General features: G+C 45.1%; 1 protein-coding gene across 2 annotated transcripts in view; it reads right to left on the reverse strand.

Annotated features, from left to right (window-relative positions):
* LOC141157026 (FRAS1-related extracellular matrix protein 1-like) overlaps window positions 1-20,722 on the reverse strand; it is a 264,796-nt gene that overhangs the window by 223,273 nt on the left and 20,801 nt on the right. For both annotated transcript variants that reach the window (XM_073643738.1, XM_073643739.1), the window contains exons 2-5: window positions 17,042-17,308; window positions 16,553-16,647; window positions 1,249-1,547; window positions 739-938 (exon numbers count right to left, since the gene is read on the reverse strand). In XM_073643738.1, the coding sequence (XP_073499839.1) occupies window positions 739-938; window positions 1,249-1,547; window positions 16,553-16,647; window positions 17,042-17,278 (831 nt within the window). In that variant the 5' untranslated portion in view covers window positions 17,279-17,308. The remainder of the gene's footprint in view (window positions 1-738; window positions 939-1,248; window positions 1,548-16,552; window positions 16,648-17,041; window positions 17,309-20,722) is intronic.

The raw sequence follows: 20,722 nt of genomic DNA on the forward strand, positions 1-20,722 counted from the left end.
CATACAATAGTGCTGGTTAGCCCACCTGGTTTAGAGTCCAGTTTCCATGTCCTTTAGCAAAGGACATTCAATCCAGGAGACCTGCAATCTCCATACATCCAGCCACTGTGAGACAAAACAGCTCTCAATTTACCCAGTGAATCCCACCCAGGGGTGGAGATATGGTGAGTGGCCGTCACAATTAAACTGTCATGGCTGATTAACCCCTCTCAGCACTTAGCGTGCTGGAGCATTTTCCTATATGTACTAAAGCATTACTTCAAGTTTATCTCCCAACCACTAGGTGTCTAACAGTCACCTTACAATAACCAATACTGGTGTAAAAATGGCCAAAGACATGTTGCAGGAAAGTTATGCAGGAAATGTGACATTTCAAATAGTTTTACACCAGAATTCTGACAAAAACTACTTAATGAATGGGTCCCTGTGTGATATGGAAGAGAAAGGAAAGAAGAAAGATGAAGCTGAGGAAAAAGAAAAAGAAGTGTAAGAAGATGCAGGCAGGTTAGGAAAAGGAAATAGCAGAATAATAATAGGAAAAGTTGAAGATGGAAAAGAAGAAAATAGGGAAACCAAGAACGAGATGCTACAGAGAGAAAAAAAAATAACATTATAAAGGATAGGGGAGATATAAGAGGAAGAATAGCAACATAAAACATGGAACGAATAAATAAGGCAATAAAGAGGCAGTAGAAGTTCCTCCCAGTGTATCGTGTGGCCGTGGAGTCATAGTCGGACCTGCAGCTGCTTCCTGTTGTCTTGACTGCGATATTCTATCTGGAGAGGGATGTAATCCACGTCAGGAGACGGAGGACTCAGATGTTCATACTTGATTCCCATCTCCAAAAAATCAGCACAGTTGGTTTTTAGCAGTTTCATTCCCTTGAATCCAGGATGGCAAGCCTTATTCCCAGAACATCGCCCTCGTTCTTGTCTGTCTGAGAGAAATAGATACAATATTAATACATAAGACGTGTTAGGAAGGTGATCAAGAATGGCTGCTATGAGTCCTCCGCTCTAGTGGATTCCCAGCTATACTGTCATGAATCAGCTGGGTTCAGTAATCTATGGAATCTATCTATCAACTGGGATTTATGGGGGACTTAGCAACAAAAGCTGCGCCTCCTTCACCTTGGATGGACATATGGGTCCTCAGTTGGCCACTTTTGGCCTTCTGGGTTCACCGGTCTATTATGGCTTACATACAAGAGCAAAAGTGGATCCTGTTATTGGGAATATTATACTCACAGTTCCTCGCTCGCAGGTTCCCTGCGGCCCCGGGCACAAGTAGACGGTCACGTTTTGGTTCTTCTATCACAATTTGTCCAAAGCTTGGAAGATTTAGGTCAGACACAAGAGTCCTGACCACACAGCTGGTTCCAGTTCTCGATTTGAAGGTCAGAATGTTTTTATCCAGTGGTTTGGATGATATCCCATAAAACTCTGGAACTTCCAGGGAGTTTTGCACCACTGCAATACTGATTGTGGGTTCACTAACTTTTACTTCAAGTATCAAACTTTCCACAGTGGTCTCTTGCTCAGAAAACCTAAAAAAGGCAAATCATAAGTAAAAAAGATAAATAAAATAATTAGCATTTCACCAAAAACTAAATTGTTATATACAGGTGCTTCTCACAAAATTAGAATATCATCGAAAAGTTAATTTATTTCAATTCTTCAATTCAAAATGTGAAGCTCCTATATTATATAGAGTCATTACAGAGTGATCTATTCCAAGTGTTTATTTCTGTTAATATTGATGATTATGGCTTACAGCCAATGAAAACACAAAAGTCATTATCTCAGTAAATTAGAATAATTAACAAAAAAACACTTACAAAGGCATCCGAAGCGTTTAAAAAGGTCCCTTAGTCTGTTTCAGTAGGCTACACAATCATGGGAAAGACTGCTGACTTGACAGATGTCCAGAAGGCAGTCATTGACACATTGCACAAGGAGGGTAAGCCACAAAAGGTCATTGGTAAAGAAGCTGGCTGTTCACAGAGTGCTGTATCCAAGCATATTAATGGAAAGTTGAGTGGAAGGAAAACGTGTGGTAGAAAAAGGTGCACAAGTAACCGGGATAACTGCAGCCTTGAAAGGATTGTTAAGAAAAGGCCAATCAAAAATTTTGGGGAGATTCACAAGGAGTGGACTGCTGCTGGAGTCATTGCTTCAAGAGCCACCACACACAGACGTATCCAGGACATGGGCTACAAGTGTCACATTCCTTGTGTCAAGCCCCTCATGACCAATAGACAACGCCAGAAGCGTCTTACCTGGGCCAAGGAGAAAAAGACCTGGACTGTTGCTTAGTTGTCCAAGGTGTTGTTTTCAGATGAAAGTAAATTTTGCATTTCATTTGGAAATCAAGGTCCCAGAGTCTGGAGGAAGAGTGGAGAGGCCACAATCCAAGCTGTTTGAGGTCTAGTGTGAAGTTTACACAATCAGTGATGGTTTGGGGAGCCATGTCATCTGCGCCTGTCCGTTCCCCAGACCTGAATCCGATTGAGCACATCTGGGACATCATGTCTTGCTCCATCCACCAACGTCACGTTGCATCACAGACTGTCCAGGAGTTGGCGGATGCATTAGTCCAGGTCTGGGAGGAGATCCCACAGGAGTGTTGCACAGCTTCTGGATACCCACAGTTGCAGTAGAAACTTCACAGAGCAGATTACATGGGATAACAAGCTTTTACTTCTCAGAACATGAGGTAAAGGAAAAAACGCACTGTCATTCAGTACTGCCCCACACCATTACAGACCCACTGCCAAACCGATCATGCTGAAGGATGTTGCAGGCAGCAGATCGCTCTCCACGGCGTCTCCAGACCCTATCACGTCTGTCACATGTGCTCAGTGTGAACCTGCTTTCATCTGTGAAGAGCACAGAGCACCAGTGGCGACTTTGCCAATCCTGGTGTTCTGTGGCATTTCTTTGGAGGGCCGCACAGCCCTCCATGTGCTCGCCAGAGGTATCCTGACTGCCATTAGGTACCGAGATGAGATCCTCAGACCCCTTGTGAGACCATATGCTGTTGCAGTTGGCCCTGGGTTCCTCCTAATGCAGGACAATGCCAGACCTCATGTGGCTGGAGTGTGTCAGCAGTTCCTACAAGATGAAGGCATTGAAGCTATGGACTGGCCCGCCCATTCCCCAGACCTGAATCCGATTGAGCACATCTGGGACATCATGTCTCGCTCCATCCACCAACGTCACGTTGCATCACAGACTGTCCAGGAGTTGGCGGATGCTTTAGTCCAGGTCTGGGAGGAAATCCCACAGGAGTGTTGCACAGCTTCTGGATACCCACAGTTGCAATAGAAACTTCACAGAGCAGATTACATGGGATAACAAGCTTTTACTTCTCAGAACATGAGGTAAAGGAAAAAACGCACAGTCACTCAGTACTGCACCAGGAAGAAAGAACAAAACAGAAAAAAAAACAAGAGAGACTTTTTTTTCTTTTTACAATACAGTAAACAAGGAAACTTTACACAACATCGCCATCTACTGTCAGATCAGCATAAAGTCCTCCTTCACACAAACAAAGAAGTCCACAACTGTTGCATATACCAACACCCTTTCTCAACAGTAAGGACTTATTCAGTCAAACCCATTGTCTTCATTAGTCTCTGATGTTTTTCAGCATTCAATGCCTTTGTGAAAATGTCTGCTGTCATATCTTCAGTTGGACAATATTCTAATTTCAGGATTCCTTGTTCCTGATGGTCCCTCAAGAAATGATACTACACATCAATGTGCTTGGTTCTTGGGTTAACTCTTTCCATCTGAGCAAGAACAAGACATCCCTGATTGTCCTCATTTATTTTTGTTGGTTCCAACTGTGCTTGTCCTAGGTCTGTTAGCAATTGTCTTAACCATAGAACTTCTTGACTCGCATGTGCTGCTGCAACATATTCTGCTTCTGTTGACGACAGCATTACTATTGATTGTTTTTTACTAGGCCAACTAATTGGTCCACCTGAGAGAAAGAAAAGATAGCCACTGGTAGATTTTCTGTCAGTTGGATCTCCAGCCCAATCTGCATCAACGTATCCAGTTAAAATGCATTTATCACTTGTAGGCAGTTTCAGTTTAACAACATTGCTGGTTCCTTTCAAATAACATATTACTCTCTTCACAGCATTCCAATCCGCTTTATTTGGCTTGGACACTTTTCTACTCAGAATCGTTACTGCTGTTGCAATGTCTGGCCTTGTAACAGTTGCTAGATACAGTAATTTTCCTATTGTCATTCAGTACTCTTCATTATTTGGTAAGACATTTTTCTCACTACTCATCTCTTTAAGATAATTAGTTTCCATTGGAGACTTTGCTGGTTTTGCATCCTTCAATCCAAATGTTTCGGTTATGTCTTGAATCATGTGATTTTGATTAAGTAGGAAACTTCCATCTTCTTCTCTTTCTATCTGTATTCCTAAGTACGGTTTCACATTTCCCAAGTCTTTGATGTCGAAATGTTGATTCAGGATTTTTAGTATGTCCTCTTTATCACTTTCTTTTTCAAAACAAGCTAAAATGTCATCAACATATATGAGTACATAGATCCATCTGTCCATTAGTCTTTTTGTGTACAGGCAAGGATCAGCTTTGCTTCTTTTAAATTTTTCATTTGTGAGCACCTCCGTGATTTTATCATTCCACGCTTTAGCAGCTTGTTTTAAACCGTATATACTTTTCTGTAATTTGCAAACCGTGTTTGGGTTATTTCATCTTTGAATCCTGGAGGTTGTTCCATGTAAATATCTTCTGTTAAACTTCCATTCAAAAATGCTGTCTTTACATCCAGATGTTTCCGTTCCATTTGTTTCATTGCTGCAACTGCAAACAAAGTTCTTATTGTGGTATGTTTGACAACTGGAGCAAATGTTTCATCATAGTCTTCTCCATATTTTTGAGAACAACCTTTAGCTACGAGTCTTGCTCGGTATCGTTCAGCACATGAGGTAAAGGAAAAAATGCACAGTCACTCAATACTGCACCAGGAAATAAGAACAAAACAGAAAAAAACAAGAGAGACTTTTTTTTCTTTTTACAATACAGTAAACAAGGAAACTTTACACAACATCGCCATCTACTGTCAGATCAGCATAAAGTCCTCCTTCACACAAACAAAGAAGTGCACAACTGTTGCATATACCAACAAGGAGACCATCCGCAGCCTCGTTAGGAGCATGCCCAGGCGTTGTAGGGAGGTCATACAGGCACGTGGAGGCCACACACAATACTGAGCCTCATTTTGACTTGTTTGAAGGACATTACATCAAAGTTGGATCAGCCTGTAGTGTGTTTTTCCACTTTAATTTTGGGGGGTGACTCCAAATCCAGTCCTCCATTGGTTAATAAATTTGATTTTCATTGATGATTTTTGTGTGATTTTGTTGTCAGCACATTCAACTTTGTACAGAACAAAGTATTCAATGAGAATATTTAATTCATTCAGATCTAGGATGTGTTATTTGAGTGTTCCCTTTATTTTTTTGAGCAGTGTATATTCATCTTGATAGCATAAACTGGCAATCTATTCCCTGTGTAGCCTGTATATCCTCAGTGCTATCAAGGATTATACAATTCCAGGAAAAATATGAAAAAAAATGTATTAATGAATAATATAATTAATTAATCTCACTCAATACATCAAAATATTCTCTGTGCAAAATTCACCCAGATAGCAGTTACATGTGTACTCTGAGAGCTAACAGTAAACCAGAATATATTATTTGTTCACTGTTGCTTCAACAAACTTCAAATCAATCGTACAAGTGAATATAAGTAATTTTTAGTGATGAGCGAACGTGCTCGCCACTGCTCGGAGCTCGTGTCCCCTCCCTGCATGTTTGGCACTCTTTAGAGAGCCAATCAACATGCAGAGATGGCTTGCCACACACTGTAATACCGTAGCCATGTTGGTTTTGGGCATTACAGTGATTGGCTGGCCGCACAGCGTCATCAGGTCTATATCAGACCTGGCGCCGCCATGCTCGTCACAGTCACTCTGGAATCAGACGGTGTAGGAAGAGGTGCTGCTGAGCTAGGGAGAGATTTGCTTGTTTATAATTAGTAAAAGCATTCCACAGAATATCTATATATCCATCTCAACTAACAGTCCCTCTGAGGACTAATCCAGCTGCATATAATCAGTGGTGATAGCAGGAGTTAGGCAGGCAGGCAGTGTATGTGTCAGACTGCAGCGCATATAGTGCAAGAGGGTCCATAGCACATTCCTGCTGCTGCTGTTCTTACAGATATTTGTATTTTTTTTTATTTTAATCCTCGTTATTTGCTTAAAAACCAAAGCAGGCAGGGTATGTGACAGACTGCAGTGCATGATACAGCACAAGAGGGTCCATTGCATGTTCAACTTCTGAGTGATCTTGCTGTGACAAATATATGTAGACATACACACGTGGTCAAAATTGTTGGGACCCCTCGTTTAATGAAAGAAAAACCCACAATGGTCACAGAAATAACTTGAATCTGTCAAAGTAATAATAAATTAAAAATCTATCAAAATGAACAAATGAAAGTCAGACATTGCTTTTTTGCTTCCACAGAATTTAAAAAAAAATTAAACTCATGAAATAGGCCTGGACAGAAATGATGGTACCCCTGAAAATAATGCAACAAAAGGGACATGTTGAATCAAGTTGTGTCCACTAATTAGCATCACAGGTGTCTACAATCTTGTAATCAGTCAGTGGCCTGTATATAGAGCTACAGATACTCACTGTGCGGTTTGGTGACATGGTGTGTACCACACTCAACATGGAGCAGAGGAAGCAAAGGAAAGAGTTGTCTCAGGAGATTAGAAAGAAAATTATAGACTAGCATGTTACAGGTAAAGCTTATAAGACCATCTCCAAGCAGCTTGATGTCCCTGAGACTACAGTTGCACATATTATTCAGAAATTTAAGATCCATGGGACTGTAGCCAACCTACCTGGACGTGGCCGCAGGAGGAAAATTGATGACAAATCAAAGAGACGGATAATACGAATGGTAACAAAAGAGCCCAGGAAAACTTCTAAAGACATTAAAGGTGAACTTCAAGCTCAAGGAACATCAGTGTTAGATTGCATCATCCGTCGTTGTTTCATCCAAAGTGGACTTCATGGGAGACGACCAAGGAGAACACCATTGTTGAAAAAAAATCATAAAAATGCCAGACTGTAATTTGCCAAACTACATGTTGACAAGTCACAAAGCTTCTGGGAGAATGTCCTATGGACACATGAGACAAAAATGGAAGTTTTTGGCAAGGCGCATCAGCTCTATGTCCACAGTCGGAAAAATGAAGCATATCAAGAAAAGAGCACTGCCCCTACTGTGAAACATGGTGGAGGCTCTGTTATGTTCTGGGGCTGCTTTGCTGCATCTGGCATAGGGTGTCTTGAATCTGTGCAGGGTACAATGAACTCTCAAGACTATCAAGGGATTTTAGAGAGAAATGTGCTGCCCAGTGTCAGAAACCTTGGTCTCAGTCGCAGGTCATGGGTCTTGCAACAGGATAATGACCCAAAACACACAGCTAAAAACACCCAAGAATGGCTAAGAGGAAAACATTGGACTATTCTGAAGTGGCCTTCTATGAGCCCTGACCTAAATCCTATTGAGCATCTTTGGAAAGAGCTGAAACATGCCGTCCGGAAAAGGCAACCTTCAACCACGAGACAACTGGAGCAGTTTACTCATGAGAAGTCGGCCAAAATACCTGCCGAGAGGCGCAGAAGTCTCATTGACAGTTACAGGAATCGTTTGATTGCAGTGATAGCCTCAAAAGATTGTTCAACAAAATATTAAGTTAAGAAGAACCATCATTTCTGTCCAGGCCGATTTCATGAGGTTAATTTTTTTTAAAATTCTGTGGAAGCAGAAAAGCAATGTCTGACTTTCATTTGTTCATTTTCAAAGATTTTAAATTTATTATTACTTTTGTCATATTCAAGTAATTTCTGTGACCATTGTGGGTTTTTCTTTCATTAAATGAGGGGTACCCACAATTTTGACCACGTGTGTAGCCCCAGGTATCAGGGGCCAGGGCAATTTTTTTTTTATCTTAATCCTGGTTATTTGCTTAAAAAGCAATCCAGAGTACACAATTTTTCTGCTCCATTTGCTTGTTAGCACTGCAGAATACAGCCAGATCTGTTCCATATTACAGTGATAAAAATCCAGAAATTTAAACTGAACGTGGAAAATATGGCCTCCTTTTCCATTTAGTTGCAGTGTGTTGGTCAAGCTAATTCACACTAGGTCTCTGTGAAGAATAGTATTAGTAAACTACAGGCCTGCTATTTAAAACCGTGGTTCTCTGTCAGACATATCACATATAACAGCGTTCCAAAATCAGTCGTTTCTCATGAACGTGGAAAATATTGTCCTCCATTTAAAATGGGCAAGGTGCGTGGCAAGGGACGGGGAAGTGGACGTGATGGTGATGGTGCATGCAGAGGCCGAGGATGTGGCCGTGGGCAAGCCGAAATTGTGCCACAACAAACACTCACATCTTGTTGCTTGACTTTCCTGTTCCAATTTCTAGGGGACCGCAGCACACCACTATTGAACCCAGAGCAGTGTCAAAAGGTTGTTGGTTGGATAGCAGATAATGCTTCCAGTCACTTAGCCACCACCACCACCACCATCCTGTCTTCCACACGGTCAAGTCTCAGTAGCCGTGAGTCTGAACCGCATATTCCTCACCCTGATCCTCATTCCTCCCACCATGCTGAGTGCCCAGAGACAACTGATCCCACACTTGGACACTCAGAAGAGCTGTTCATTTTCCATTTGTAGATTCAGGCTTCTTGCCTGGCCAGCTTCAAGTGAGACAAGAGGAGAACGCGTGTAGCAAAGCCCAAATATTTGAGCAGCCACAGTCACACAAAGGTGACAGTGGGAAAATGCAATTACTGTCGCAAGAGGTGGATGATGATGATAATGAGACACAATTGACAGAAAGTCAGGAGGAGGACCAGGGTGCGGAAGTGGAAGACGAGGTGGTGGATGATATAGTAACTGACCCAACCTGGCAGAGGGACATGCAGAGCGAGGACAGCAGCACACAGGGGGAGGGAGGCATAGCACCATAACAGCCAAGAAGAAGCAGTGTGGTGGCTGCAGACACAAGGTGGGAAAACATTTCCCATAACGTTGCCAGTACAACAGTTAGGTCTTCCCGAGTCTGGTTGTTTTTTAACGACTCTGCTGATAGCCCCAAATAGGCCATTTGCACCACATGCCAGGCCAGCATCAGCAGGGGTAGCAAAACTAGCAGCCTGACCACCACCAGCATGATCAGGCACATGGCAGCAAAGCACCCGACTAAGTGGGCCGAACCCCAGGGTCCAGAAAAAGTGTCTGCGGGTGACAGCACTGCCTCTTCCACTGTTGTGCGTGCACACCAATCCCCTGTCCATGGCGCATGCGAAGATGCCTCCTGCCCTGCACCTGTCGTTGCACACTCTCAACTAGCACCATCAGCAATCACATCCACGTCCTTGTCCCAGCACAGCAGTCAGTTGTCCCTACCCCAGTCCTTGGAACGCAAGCGCAAATACACAGCCAATGCCCCACAGGCCATAATACTAAATTCTCACACTTTGCGAATGCTTGCGCTCAAAATGTTGCCTTTTAGGCTCGTGGAGACCAAAGCTTTCCGCAACCTGATGGCGGCGGCCGTCCCTCTGTACTCGGTCCCAGCTGGCACTATTTCTCCCCGTGTGCCGCCCCCGCATTACATGAGCACGTGTCCCACAACATTAGCCGTTCCTTCAACAAAACAGTTACTGGGATAGTCCACCTAACCACGGACACGTGGACAAGTGCTTGTGGGCAGGGATGGTACATCTCGCTGAGGGCACACTGGGTTAATATAGTGGAAGCCGGGACCCAGTCGGACCTTGGGACGGGACACGTCCTCCCGACATCGAGGATTGCGGGCCCTGGGGCAATCAGGGTTGCCCCCACATTCTACAGCTCCTGCACCTCCTCCTCCTCCTCGTCAGCCTCCATCTCCGAAATGACCACTTCAGTCACAAGCTGGAAGCACTGCAGCACTGCCTCGGCCAAGTGGTAACAGGCTGTGCTGAAGCTAATATGCCTAGGTGACAAACAGCACAACATTGAAGAGTTGTGGACAGCTCTGAAAGAGCAGACAGATCTGTGGCTGACCCTAGAGCCAGACATAGTCGTGTGTGACAATGGTTGGAACCTGGTGGCGGCTCTGCAGCGAGGTGAGCTCACACACGTACCATGCTTGGCCCGTGTGCTTGACCTCATGGTTCAACGGTTTCTCAAAACCTACCCAGATCTGCCGGATCTGCTTGTCAAAGTACGCCATGTGTGCCCATTTTAGAAAGTCAGCTACAGCTTCCGCCACCCTTGCAGTACTTCAGCAGCGTTTGCAGCTTCCAGCTCCCCGACTGGTGTGCGATGTCCCCAAGCATTGGAACTCTACATTGCAGATGTTAGGAAGGGTTTGTGAGCAGAAGAGGGCAGTTGTTGACTACCAGCATCAACAAAGCCGTTGGTATTCAGGTCAGACTGCACACATAAGACCTCAGGAGTGGACATGGATGTCAGACATATGTACCATCCTCCAAAACTTTGAGGACTCCACCAAGATGGTGAGCGGCGATGATGCCATAATTAGCATAACCATCCTGCTTCTCTGTCTTCTGAAACAATATCTGCTCACAATTAAAGAGGATGCATTGAAGGCGGAGCACGATGAGATGGAGCAAGGAACTATTCCACACAGCCCAGCCTCATCTCATCCCAACGTGGATTGGGTGACAATGAGGAAAAGGAGGAGGAGGAAGAACAGGAGCTAGTTTCATGCGCTATAGACGGTACTATCTGCACAACTGTCATACCGTCTGTTCAGCGTGGATGGACTGAGGACAAGGAGGAGGAAGAGGAGGAGAGCATGGTCAGTCATCCTCTTGGTGAGGACACGGAAGTCTTGCCTGTTAGTAGTCTAGAACACATGGCTGGGTTTATGTTACGCTGCCTTCCCGTGAGCCTCATGTTGTTTAAATTTTGGGTGACAGTCATTACTGGTTGGTGACACTTCTAGACCCACGCTACAAGGAGAACTTTCTGTCTCTTATTCCCGCTCAGGATATGCCTAATAAAATGGGGCAGTACGAGAAGTCCCTTGTTGCAGAATTATTTAAAAAATTCCCAGCTGAAAACGCTGGCGGCAGAGATCATAGTTCGCTAGACAACCAAGGAGTACAAGCGAGAGAGTCACAAATGCAATCCAGAAAAGGCAGGGGAACACTATCAAAGTCCTGGGACAGTTTTTTCAGGCCATCCCATCGCACAGGCCCATGAACAAGGGCTGGATAGTGCCAGACTTCTCAACACCACCGAATGATAGCAGCGTAACATAAATTCAAATACAGTGTCTTTTTTTGGGAGGTCTAACTCTATTTCCATGCACCTCTGTCTTCACACCCAGACATGGGTATACGCTTCCTGCTTTTGTTTATTTGCTCTTGTCCTCCTCCTTCTCCTCCACCACCATATCACCACCATATCTACCATATCACCATATCTTCGTCTCTTGCAAGGGGCAAGGGACATTGGAGTGCCTCCAAATTTTTGGCAGCCATTGCATTCACTGCATAGGCCAACAGTATGGGAGACCCACTTCCTAATAATGATAACATTGTTTTCAGGAGGCCCTCCGACCTCTACATCTCTTGCAAGGGACATTGGAGTTCCTCCAAATTTTTGGCAGCTGTTGCATTCACGGCATACCCTATAACTGTATAGCAGACCTTCTACTTTCTAATGGGAACATGTCGTTACTGTGGCCCAGCTCTATGTATCTTTAAATGGTTAGTAGGGTTTTTCCTAAATTTTGGCAGCCATTGGACTCACTGCATACCCCATAACTGTATAGCAGACACTCTCCTTTCTAATGGGAACATGTCGTTACTGTGGCCCAGCTCTATGTATCTTTAAATGGTTAATAAGGTTTTTCCTAAATTTTGGCAGCTGTTGGACTCACTGGGCCATGGTGTAATTGGTGTCGGGCCGGTCGTTGCTAGGGGAGATGTCACAGTGGCGGTGACCCGGTCCGTGACCCAGGGCGGTCAGTGAAAAGGGGAATATTTACAGGGAATTTATAGTTCTTACATATACAATTCGTGACGCCACCTGTGGTATGCGGCTAAAGGGAGCCGCCGCTGCGGAGCAGGTCCTCTGGAGCTGGTGTAAATGCAGCAGAGTTGGTTCAGCTCTCCACATGTAGAACTTAGCTCCAGGGCTGTGCTGAGTTGTTATGGATGTTGCAGTGTAGTGCAGGGGGTGATGGCGCAGCAATAACTTCACAGAGACAGTGGGGTGCAGTCCTCAGAGTTTACTCACAGTTGTTAAGTTCCTCAGGTTGCACTGTCCGGATTACAGCCTCCCACGTCGCGCTGCGTTCACCAGGAAGGGGTTCAGCAAACTTCCAGGTGTTTCAAGAGTGCCTGACAGGACCCCGTTCTATATGCCCTTCTCAGCCGTCTTCCTGCGCTGACCCTCACCCTTTTTTCCCTGCGCCTCGCCAAACAATGTCCCAAGCCGGTATCCTCGGATCTTTCTGGGCAACCTGGAGTTCCCTGAATCATATGTGGTTACCTTTTTGGTGACTTGAGTGCGGATGTGGCAACTACACCCTGAAAGTACAGAAGCCTCCGGTTTCCAGTTGAAATTTGTAATTCACACTGATTAGGGGCCGGTTACCTCTGCGGCTCGATCCCTCCACCGCCTGGCAGATTCGGGCGTAAGGGTGGCCTCCAGCACTGCCCGTACCCCTCAGATCCCTTCTTCTTTCCTGGAGCCTTCCTCCTGCTCCTCTCCTCCTCAGTCTGTCCTGGGCCTCTCTGGCTAGGCCCTCCTCCTCCTGAGCAGAGCTCATACAAAGCTGCTGCTCCCTCTACTTCTCCTCCCAGACTGCCTTGTCTGACTGACCTGTCTTTCTAAGATGGTTCCCTCTTTAATATCACTTCTAACAAGTGCTCCCCTGATCTACGTCCTCCACCCACACCCACTACATGGTTCCCCCTCACTTTGGTTCCCCCACTCCAGCCGGGGTCAGGGCTCAGTAGGAAGCGCAACACATCTTGCCCCTCCAGCTGGTCTGGAGTAGTGTAGTGTTGAATGCAGGTGTTAGGGTCCTGGGCAGTACTCTATCCTTACCTGAGAGAGAGATACCACACCTCTGGGTGAGATGCAATACCTCTGTGGTGACTGAACCCACAGGGGCACCACACATACCCTATAACTGTATAGCAGACCCTCTTCTTTCTAATGGGAACATGTCATTATTGTGGCCCAGCTCTATGTGTCTTTAAATTGTTAGTAGGGTTTTTCCTAAATTTTGGCAGCCTGAAATGATATGTAGGGGATGTGTTAGCAGTTTTATGCTATGTAATCCGACAGCAGCATGATGTAGAGAGAGAGAGAAACCTTGATTCCAGCGGTGTGTCACTTACTTTACTGGGTGCAGCAGTTGTGATAGAATCACTGTTCTCTCTGTAGCAGATCTAGCAGAGCTCTGAATGCTGAGCTGTGTATAACCCCGCCCACATCCCTGATTGGCAGCTTTCTGAGTTCACTGTATATTGACAGAAAGCTGCAAATTATTGGTGGGGGCATGGCTGGACTAGGAGACACGAGACACCTAGTCCTGTAGTGATAATCTCCTGCTGATAACAAACTGATTTTATTGAAACAGTAACACGCAGCCCAGTAAGTGACACATCGCTGGAATCAGGGTCCCAGCCCCTACATTATAATGGTCTCAGATTACATAGCAAAAACCTGTTGACAGATTCCCTTTAAATGTAACTGGGTCTACCAGTGTATAAAACATGATGTAAGTAATCCTTAGAACAAAGAGCTGTAGCTGCAAAATGGCTCAGTTTTTAAAGTGGAGTTGAGATGGTTGAACACCTGGACAAAAAGAAAGAATCACTTGAACATCACCTCTAATACAGAGACATTGTTCCAAATTCCTGGACCTCAATATTTTGTATCCAGGTCCCTTCTGTGTCATAGACTGAGACAATCGAATCAATTCTGAAAATCTGATTTTTGAGGGGGATTTGATTCTCTGTTATCCAGTAAAATTGCAGCCAGCTGTCCTCCCTTTTGCTGAATTCTATTGAACTTGGAAAGGTTTAAAATAATTTAAAAAAAAACCTTTATACTCACCTTTTCTCACCTGTTCTTACAGGTCCTATGCAGATCCCCGCTCCTCCATGCTGGTCTTGTGTTCTTTCTCCATTCTGGCGCATGAGTTTAATCTGAGGCTTGTGATTGGCCTCACGCAGTCATGTGGGAGGGGCGACTCACATCACAACATGCATTGCCCCTCCCACGTGACTGCTGGAATGGAAGAACAGGAGGCCAGTGCTGAGGACAAGGGATCTGCTGTGGCAGAGGCGCCATTAGAACAGGCGAGGAAAGGACAGAATAAGTTTTAACCCCTTCATCATATTAATTAGGGTCATTTCGATTTGGACCGAATTCATATTAACCAAATCTGCCTGTGGAATTTGAGGGACTTTGCCTAAATATAATTTTTGGAGATTGATTCACTTCTAGTCAAAAGTAATACTGCTGTCTTCTGATGAGGCAAGGAAGCCGTTGGGCCCCTCAGACACTAGGGCCGGGTACAAGTGCTACTTCTGCACCCTATTTAGCGACACTTCTGCTTTAATATGCAGGCATGCAATAAAATGGTGCATTCCTATAAAAGGCGAGGACTAAGAGAAGTTTTCAGCACGGACGGCTTTCATGTGGAGAGACGTCACCCGATAACTTTCAGTTACAAACCGCGTCTTCCTATCTTTAGTAAACACCTTTCTCTTCTAAACCTTTTACATTAGTGGCTCATAAAAGCCTTCCCTTCAGCGAAAGATCTGAGACGCCGAGCATAAAATACCTGCATAACAAGCGCAGCCATTCAGCGCCAATCTCTTGGGCGACTGCCTGAAGGAAATTAAACAGCTTTGATAGAACGGAAACACTTTTATTTAAACATCCTGGATCAGCTTTAAAGTGAGATCGCTTTGCTCGCTGTACAAACAATTCGCTTTTTTTTTTCCTTTACGGCTCCAGTGACATTTTTTATCATTCGACATTAAATGCAAAAGAAGGGCAAGGAAATAAAGTCATTTGTGAAATTAGGTTTTTCTGCTTTTATTGGAATATAACATCCAGATGTGATCTCCCCGACCTACGGGGGCGGAAATCGTAATAAGGCTGGGGGGGCGGACAACCATAATACGGCTGCATTGCAACAGCCAAAAAATCAAGATGTGATAGTTGCAAACAAGTCAACTCACCTTGGGGGATTCACCCTCACCTGAAAAGTTTTTACCTGATCGGGGCACAGCATTAAAAAAAATGGCAAATCTATACAAACTAAAACTACTTTTTCCAACAGTCTCAGTGCTGCTTTCTATTCACCAGCAAAGTATAGTGCTGCAACCGGACTGATGTGTCAGCAGCGGAGATGGCGGCTATGTCCCAGCACATGGTGATCAGGAGCGGGTAAAGAACCCTCTAATGGGAAGGTAATCTGGGCCCTAGTGAGTGGTCTCTGTGCATTGCATAATATGGGATACAAGTGCAAAATACAGACATAAAAGGTGGGAAGAGGAACAACATGATGGAGTCGGCTTTAAGGACCCCCCGCAACTTATTGATCCAACTGCAGGGACCACCCCATTAAGAGCTTGCAATGTGCAGGGATCCCTTTCCCCACCGCCCTCTGTTAATGAGAGGGGTCTGATATTAAAATGTTTGGTTTGAATATATCTAGGGGGTCAGGTCTGCAGTCTGAGATGTCGACCCATTACTCAAGTATCACCCTCTTCCTTAAATAGATAAAGTAGATAGATAGATAGATAGATAGATAGATAGATAGATAGATAGATAGATAGATAGATAGATAGATAGATAAAAAAAACAAAAAAAATGACAGCAGGAGGTGCTGAACCACCCAGGTACATACCAGACCTATAAATATCCTCAAAAAATTGGAGGCAGCACACAGATAGAAAATTAAAAATAGTTGTATTTATTAGCCCATGTGGCTGTGGACCTTTCTCAAGCTTTTTCATTTTCTATCTGTGTGCTGCCTCCAATTTTTTGAGGATAGATAGATAGATAGATAGATAGATAGATAGATAGATAGATAGATAGATAGATAGATAGATAGATAGATAAATTCCCAGGTCAATAGGACCAGTGGTGCACCTTTCCGTAGTGAAAATGGTGTGCCCAGTGCAACCCCCTAGGGACGACCATGAAAAGACACATAGATCTGAGATGGACAGTGTGTACAATGTTACCTACATTTGAAAGTGCCATGTTTAGGATTTTGGGGGTGCAAGCTCCAGGTGATCAGGGCCAGAGGTGCACCTTTCAGGAATCACAATGGTGCACCCAGCACCACTGCCTAATGGGCCACCATGAAAAGAAAGATAGATGTAAATTAAGGTTTTATCTACACACCTACCTGTACACCCTTAGCATGACGTGATCCTCGTCCAGCAATGGGGAACCATTGTGTGAATATTTCACTTCATCTGGAAGGAAATGGCAATCAAATCCCTGTAAAGAAAAGAAGGGTGAGAAATTGACTGAAATTGACTTTAAAAAGTCCAAGAATCCGGCACTCAATTTGGTGAATTTATTTACAGAGTGAAGAAAGTGTACACTTTTTATTCGCAACGGGTTGGAACTCTATCCGTGCACCTAGAAACTCTACAGGAGTGCCGTTCTTTTTCCCTAGCATGATTTCTTTTTTAGTACACAAAGTAGGGAGGGACCAGAGTATAATCTAAAACGGGACCCTCTGATTGTCATTCCCATTTTGGTTACCATTGTTGGCACGTGTGGAGACAAGGTTGACACACCTTTGGAAGAGAGATAGCGCCGTGTTATATTGGGTCACCCCCTACTCCCCCCACTCTATGGACCCTATTACAGCTGTAGGGACACCTACCTGAGGAGTAAGAGTCCCGACTCTTTGGGTCGTTGGCTCATTCAGGACTACTTCTACTCTGCAGGAAACTTTATCATGTGGGACTCTAAAAGTCAAGTCCTTTTCAGTTACATAAACAGTTTGACCTCTTCCAACACGGAGGCCATTGTTGGTCAAGACAAGGCTGGAAGCTTCTACCAGTTCTTGAGTCCATAGAAGGAGGATGAGTGCTTTCCACAAGGCCTCAGAGGATATCATCTTCAGTTACTTGAAAGATGCCAAGTTTTTCTGAAAGAAATAAACAATGATAGAGCGATTGTGATGCTGAATCACTTCTCACGGCAAAGCAATGAGGCGGGGAAGTCAAGGAGTCCAAGGTCAAATAGTACATCATAAACAGAGGGATAATACAAATGGATAGTCAGAGGCAAAGTCAGGGGTCAGGAAACCAAGGTTAGAGTGCATCAAGACAAAAAGAGGTAATGTAAGCGGGTAGTCAAAAAGGCAAGTCCAAGGTCCGGCAACAAAGATCAGAATATCAGAATATAGAGCACAGAGAAAATGAACCACTGAGCTAACAGCTACAACTGGCAAGGTCTGATAATAGCCAGCCAGCTGAATAGCCAGGTAATCACCCAGAACGGGTGACACCCGGAGAGCCCTGCAGGCCCAGCCAGATTGGGCAGTTGGGCTGTCAATCACAATACTGACAGCCCAGCACGACCCTGCCTCAGATTGGGAGATTGGGCTCTCTCACAATACTGACAGCTCAGCACGCCCCTATCCTCTAGATCAGCTGAGCTGTCACTCACAGGATGGTGGAATCGTGACAGCGATATTATCAGTGCTGGAAGTGTCAAAAAAAAGTTGGTGCCTCAGTTTTGGGTTCAAGTTACTTTACATACAGAGAAAAGGCCGTCCGCCATGAGAGAACTCGAATTGCTCACCTTTAATGCCCTTCACTGGCTTAAAGGGGCTGTCCAGGATTACGAAAACATGGCTGACTTCTTCCAAAAACAGCATCTGTCTATGGGTTATGTCTGGTCTATTCACACACAGCCTGTAGACAGATGTGGCGCCGTTTTTGAAAGACAGCACTCATGTCCTCCTCAGAATATTGCACCCACAGTCTTGCATGTCCTCCTAAGAATTGCACCCACAATCTCTGCACCCACAGTCTTGCATGTCCTCCTCAGAATATTGCACCCACAATCTCTGCACCCACAGTCTTGCATGTCCTCCTCAGAATATTGCACCCACAATCTCTGCACCCACAGCTGCACACGAGATGCTGATTTTTGGACCATGAAGGGGCCGTTGGTGCAGATTTTGTGAGTTTTTTCGGCATCCAGAAGCCTTTTGTTCAGTGAATTACCACACCAGGGTATGTGGACCCACTCTTCATCAGACATAATGTATTGTAACGGGTCCACATGGAGTCCACCATCATATCACTCGCTTCCAGTAATTTCCCTGTCTTAATCCTTACGCTGCTGACACTTGGCGGCTCCGGGTTCAGGTGATTTCAGTACTCTACGCCATGTTATTCTGCCAACGAACGCCCACTGGGGACATTTTATATCTATTTCCTGTGGCTTCTCTTGATCCTAAATCCTCTAAATGCAATTAGGTATCTTGCAGCAGGGATACAGTTAACCACAGGAATAGTAGAGACATATATGCAATCAGGTATCTTGCAGCAAGGACATGGTTAACTACAGGAGCAGCAAAGTTGTAGTCTGTGATAGCAACAAGAATACAGAAACCAATAATTAAACAAATACCTCTATAGCAGAAATTACTTTGTAACCCATAGCAGAGCTGAGCAATAACAACATGATTCACTAAACTGAACTAGGAAGTAGTTGGATGCTGAAAAGCAAGGAGTAGTTGCAGGGAGGATAATTAGCCACTTGACTGTAGCAAACTCTAAGGGAAGATGAGGCTTACTCTTGCAATGGTAACAGGGTGCTCTACTTTCTGAATACTCATTAAACTCATGACTGCTTGAGCCGACCTTAAAAACCATGGATGATGATAATAGAGATGCTTGTCAGGTCACCAGAGTAACTTGGCACAAACTAGTACAGAGTGAGTCGGCCATAGGGCTGCAGTCGGAACAGGTGCATAACAACCCTCTTAATTCCTATGAATGCAATAAGGATGTACTTAATTTTTCACATGCTGCTTGTGCATTTTGGCTCAGTTTTTGGTAATGAAATAATGACACTGTGTAATTTGTCATGTGTTGCTATTCATTTGAGATTGTAGTTACCTAATTTTACAACTTTTAAATGATGAGATGTTTTTTTTTTTTTAATCATTTCCTTATACATAAAACCATAGAATTCAAAGAGGGTGTACTTAGTTTTCTCATCAGTGTATCTGGCACCCCAGCGGTCCGGTTGCCACAGTGGCATTGCCTCCCTCACAGGGGGTGATGCCATGCCTGGAAGCAAGCAGGGGTCCCCTAGTCAGGTATGCTAGCATGCAACACTTTCCTGGCTCCAGACCAGCAAGGGGAGCTCCTCCCCTTAGCAACTGGAATCTGGAGGCGGGGTTAGCTAGAGTTAGTGAGAGGAGTTGAAGTCAGGAGCGCGAAGAGGAAAGACCTGGGGAGTGGAGCTGCACGGCAGCTCACCCCAGAGAGGAGCGCAGAAGAACCGGACACCGGAGTCCGATGTTGTGGGGCACTGAAGGCCCAGCAGCAGAAACCGGAGGGCAGGAGACTGCAGGTCTCCTGGCCCCATCAGACGCCCGGAGGCTCAGCAGCACATAGGGCCCAGCACCGCCACGTGGGAGCGACACTCCAGGAAGGCCTGAGCTGCCTGCCATACGGGTGAGAACAAAGACGTTTTACTCAGGGACGAGGACCACAGCACAGCTATAAGCAGCAGGGCCAAAGAGAATAGCACAGAGGGAAGGCCTACAACTTCACCTGGTGAGGTGGATTCCCAACTTGCTTCCAGGCCGCCCGGACCTCTACTACCAGCTAGTACCCGCGCCCCGGTCTGCCTAACCACCGCAAGTAAAGATAAGAGGAAACCGCCATTAAGTTGTGGACTGATTATTAACTGCGCCATCCCCTGCACTACACCGCACAGCAACATCTATAAAATCACCACTTCCTGCCCTGGAGCTAAGCTCTGCCTGCGGAGAGCTGAACCAACTCTGCTGCGTCATCATCAGCTCCAGAGGATTTGCACCGCAGAGGCGGCTCCATATAGCAGCATACCACAGGTGGTGTCACAAATGTTATATATATAAAACTTTAATTCCCCTATTCTTTATTCTCCTTTTATTGACCGCCCTGGGTCACGAGCCGGGTCACCGCCACTGTGACATCCCCCCTGCATCGACCGGCCCGGCTACCGAGTACCCCACAGCCCAGGGGGCGCGTCATGTGTATATGTTTGTGTTTGAAATATATCGCGTTAAAGCATGACACGTGATGCTCTGCAGGCACAGTCGGTGCAGAGATGCTCTGCAGTGGCACAGCAGGCTCTGTAATGCTCTGCAAGGGCACAGTCTGCTCCGAGATGCTTTGCAGTGACTCAGTCGACTCAGCAGACTCTTCAGATCCCAAGATGCAAGCAATTATGGAATAATTCAGTCAGAGTTACATTATCAGCTGGAATGGAAACCAGTACATCCTTTACTGGCACGCGCTGCCCGCCCCTGTCCCTGCGCTGAATTTCACTG

The sequence above is a fragment of the Phyllobates terribilis genome, unplaced genomic scaffold, assembly GCF_046119375.1.
Source record: "Phyllobates terribilis strain yellow unplaced genomic scaffold, ASM4611937v1 Scaffold_8__6_contigs__length_399053987, whole genome shotgun sequence".
In the NCBI taxonomy this organism is placed as follows: domain Eukaryota; kingdom Metazoa; phylum Chordata; class Amphibia; order Anura; family Dendrobatidae; genus Phyllobates; species Phyllobates terribilis.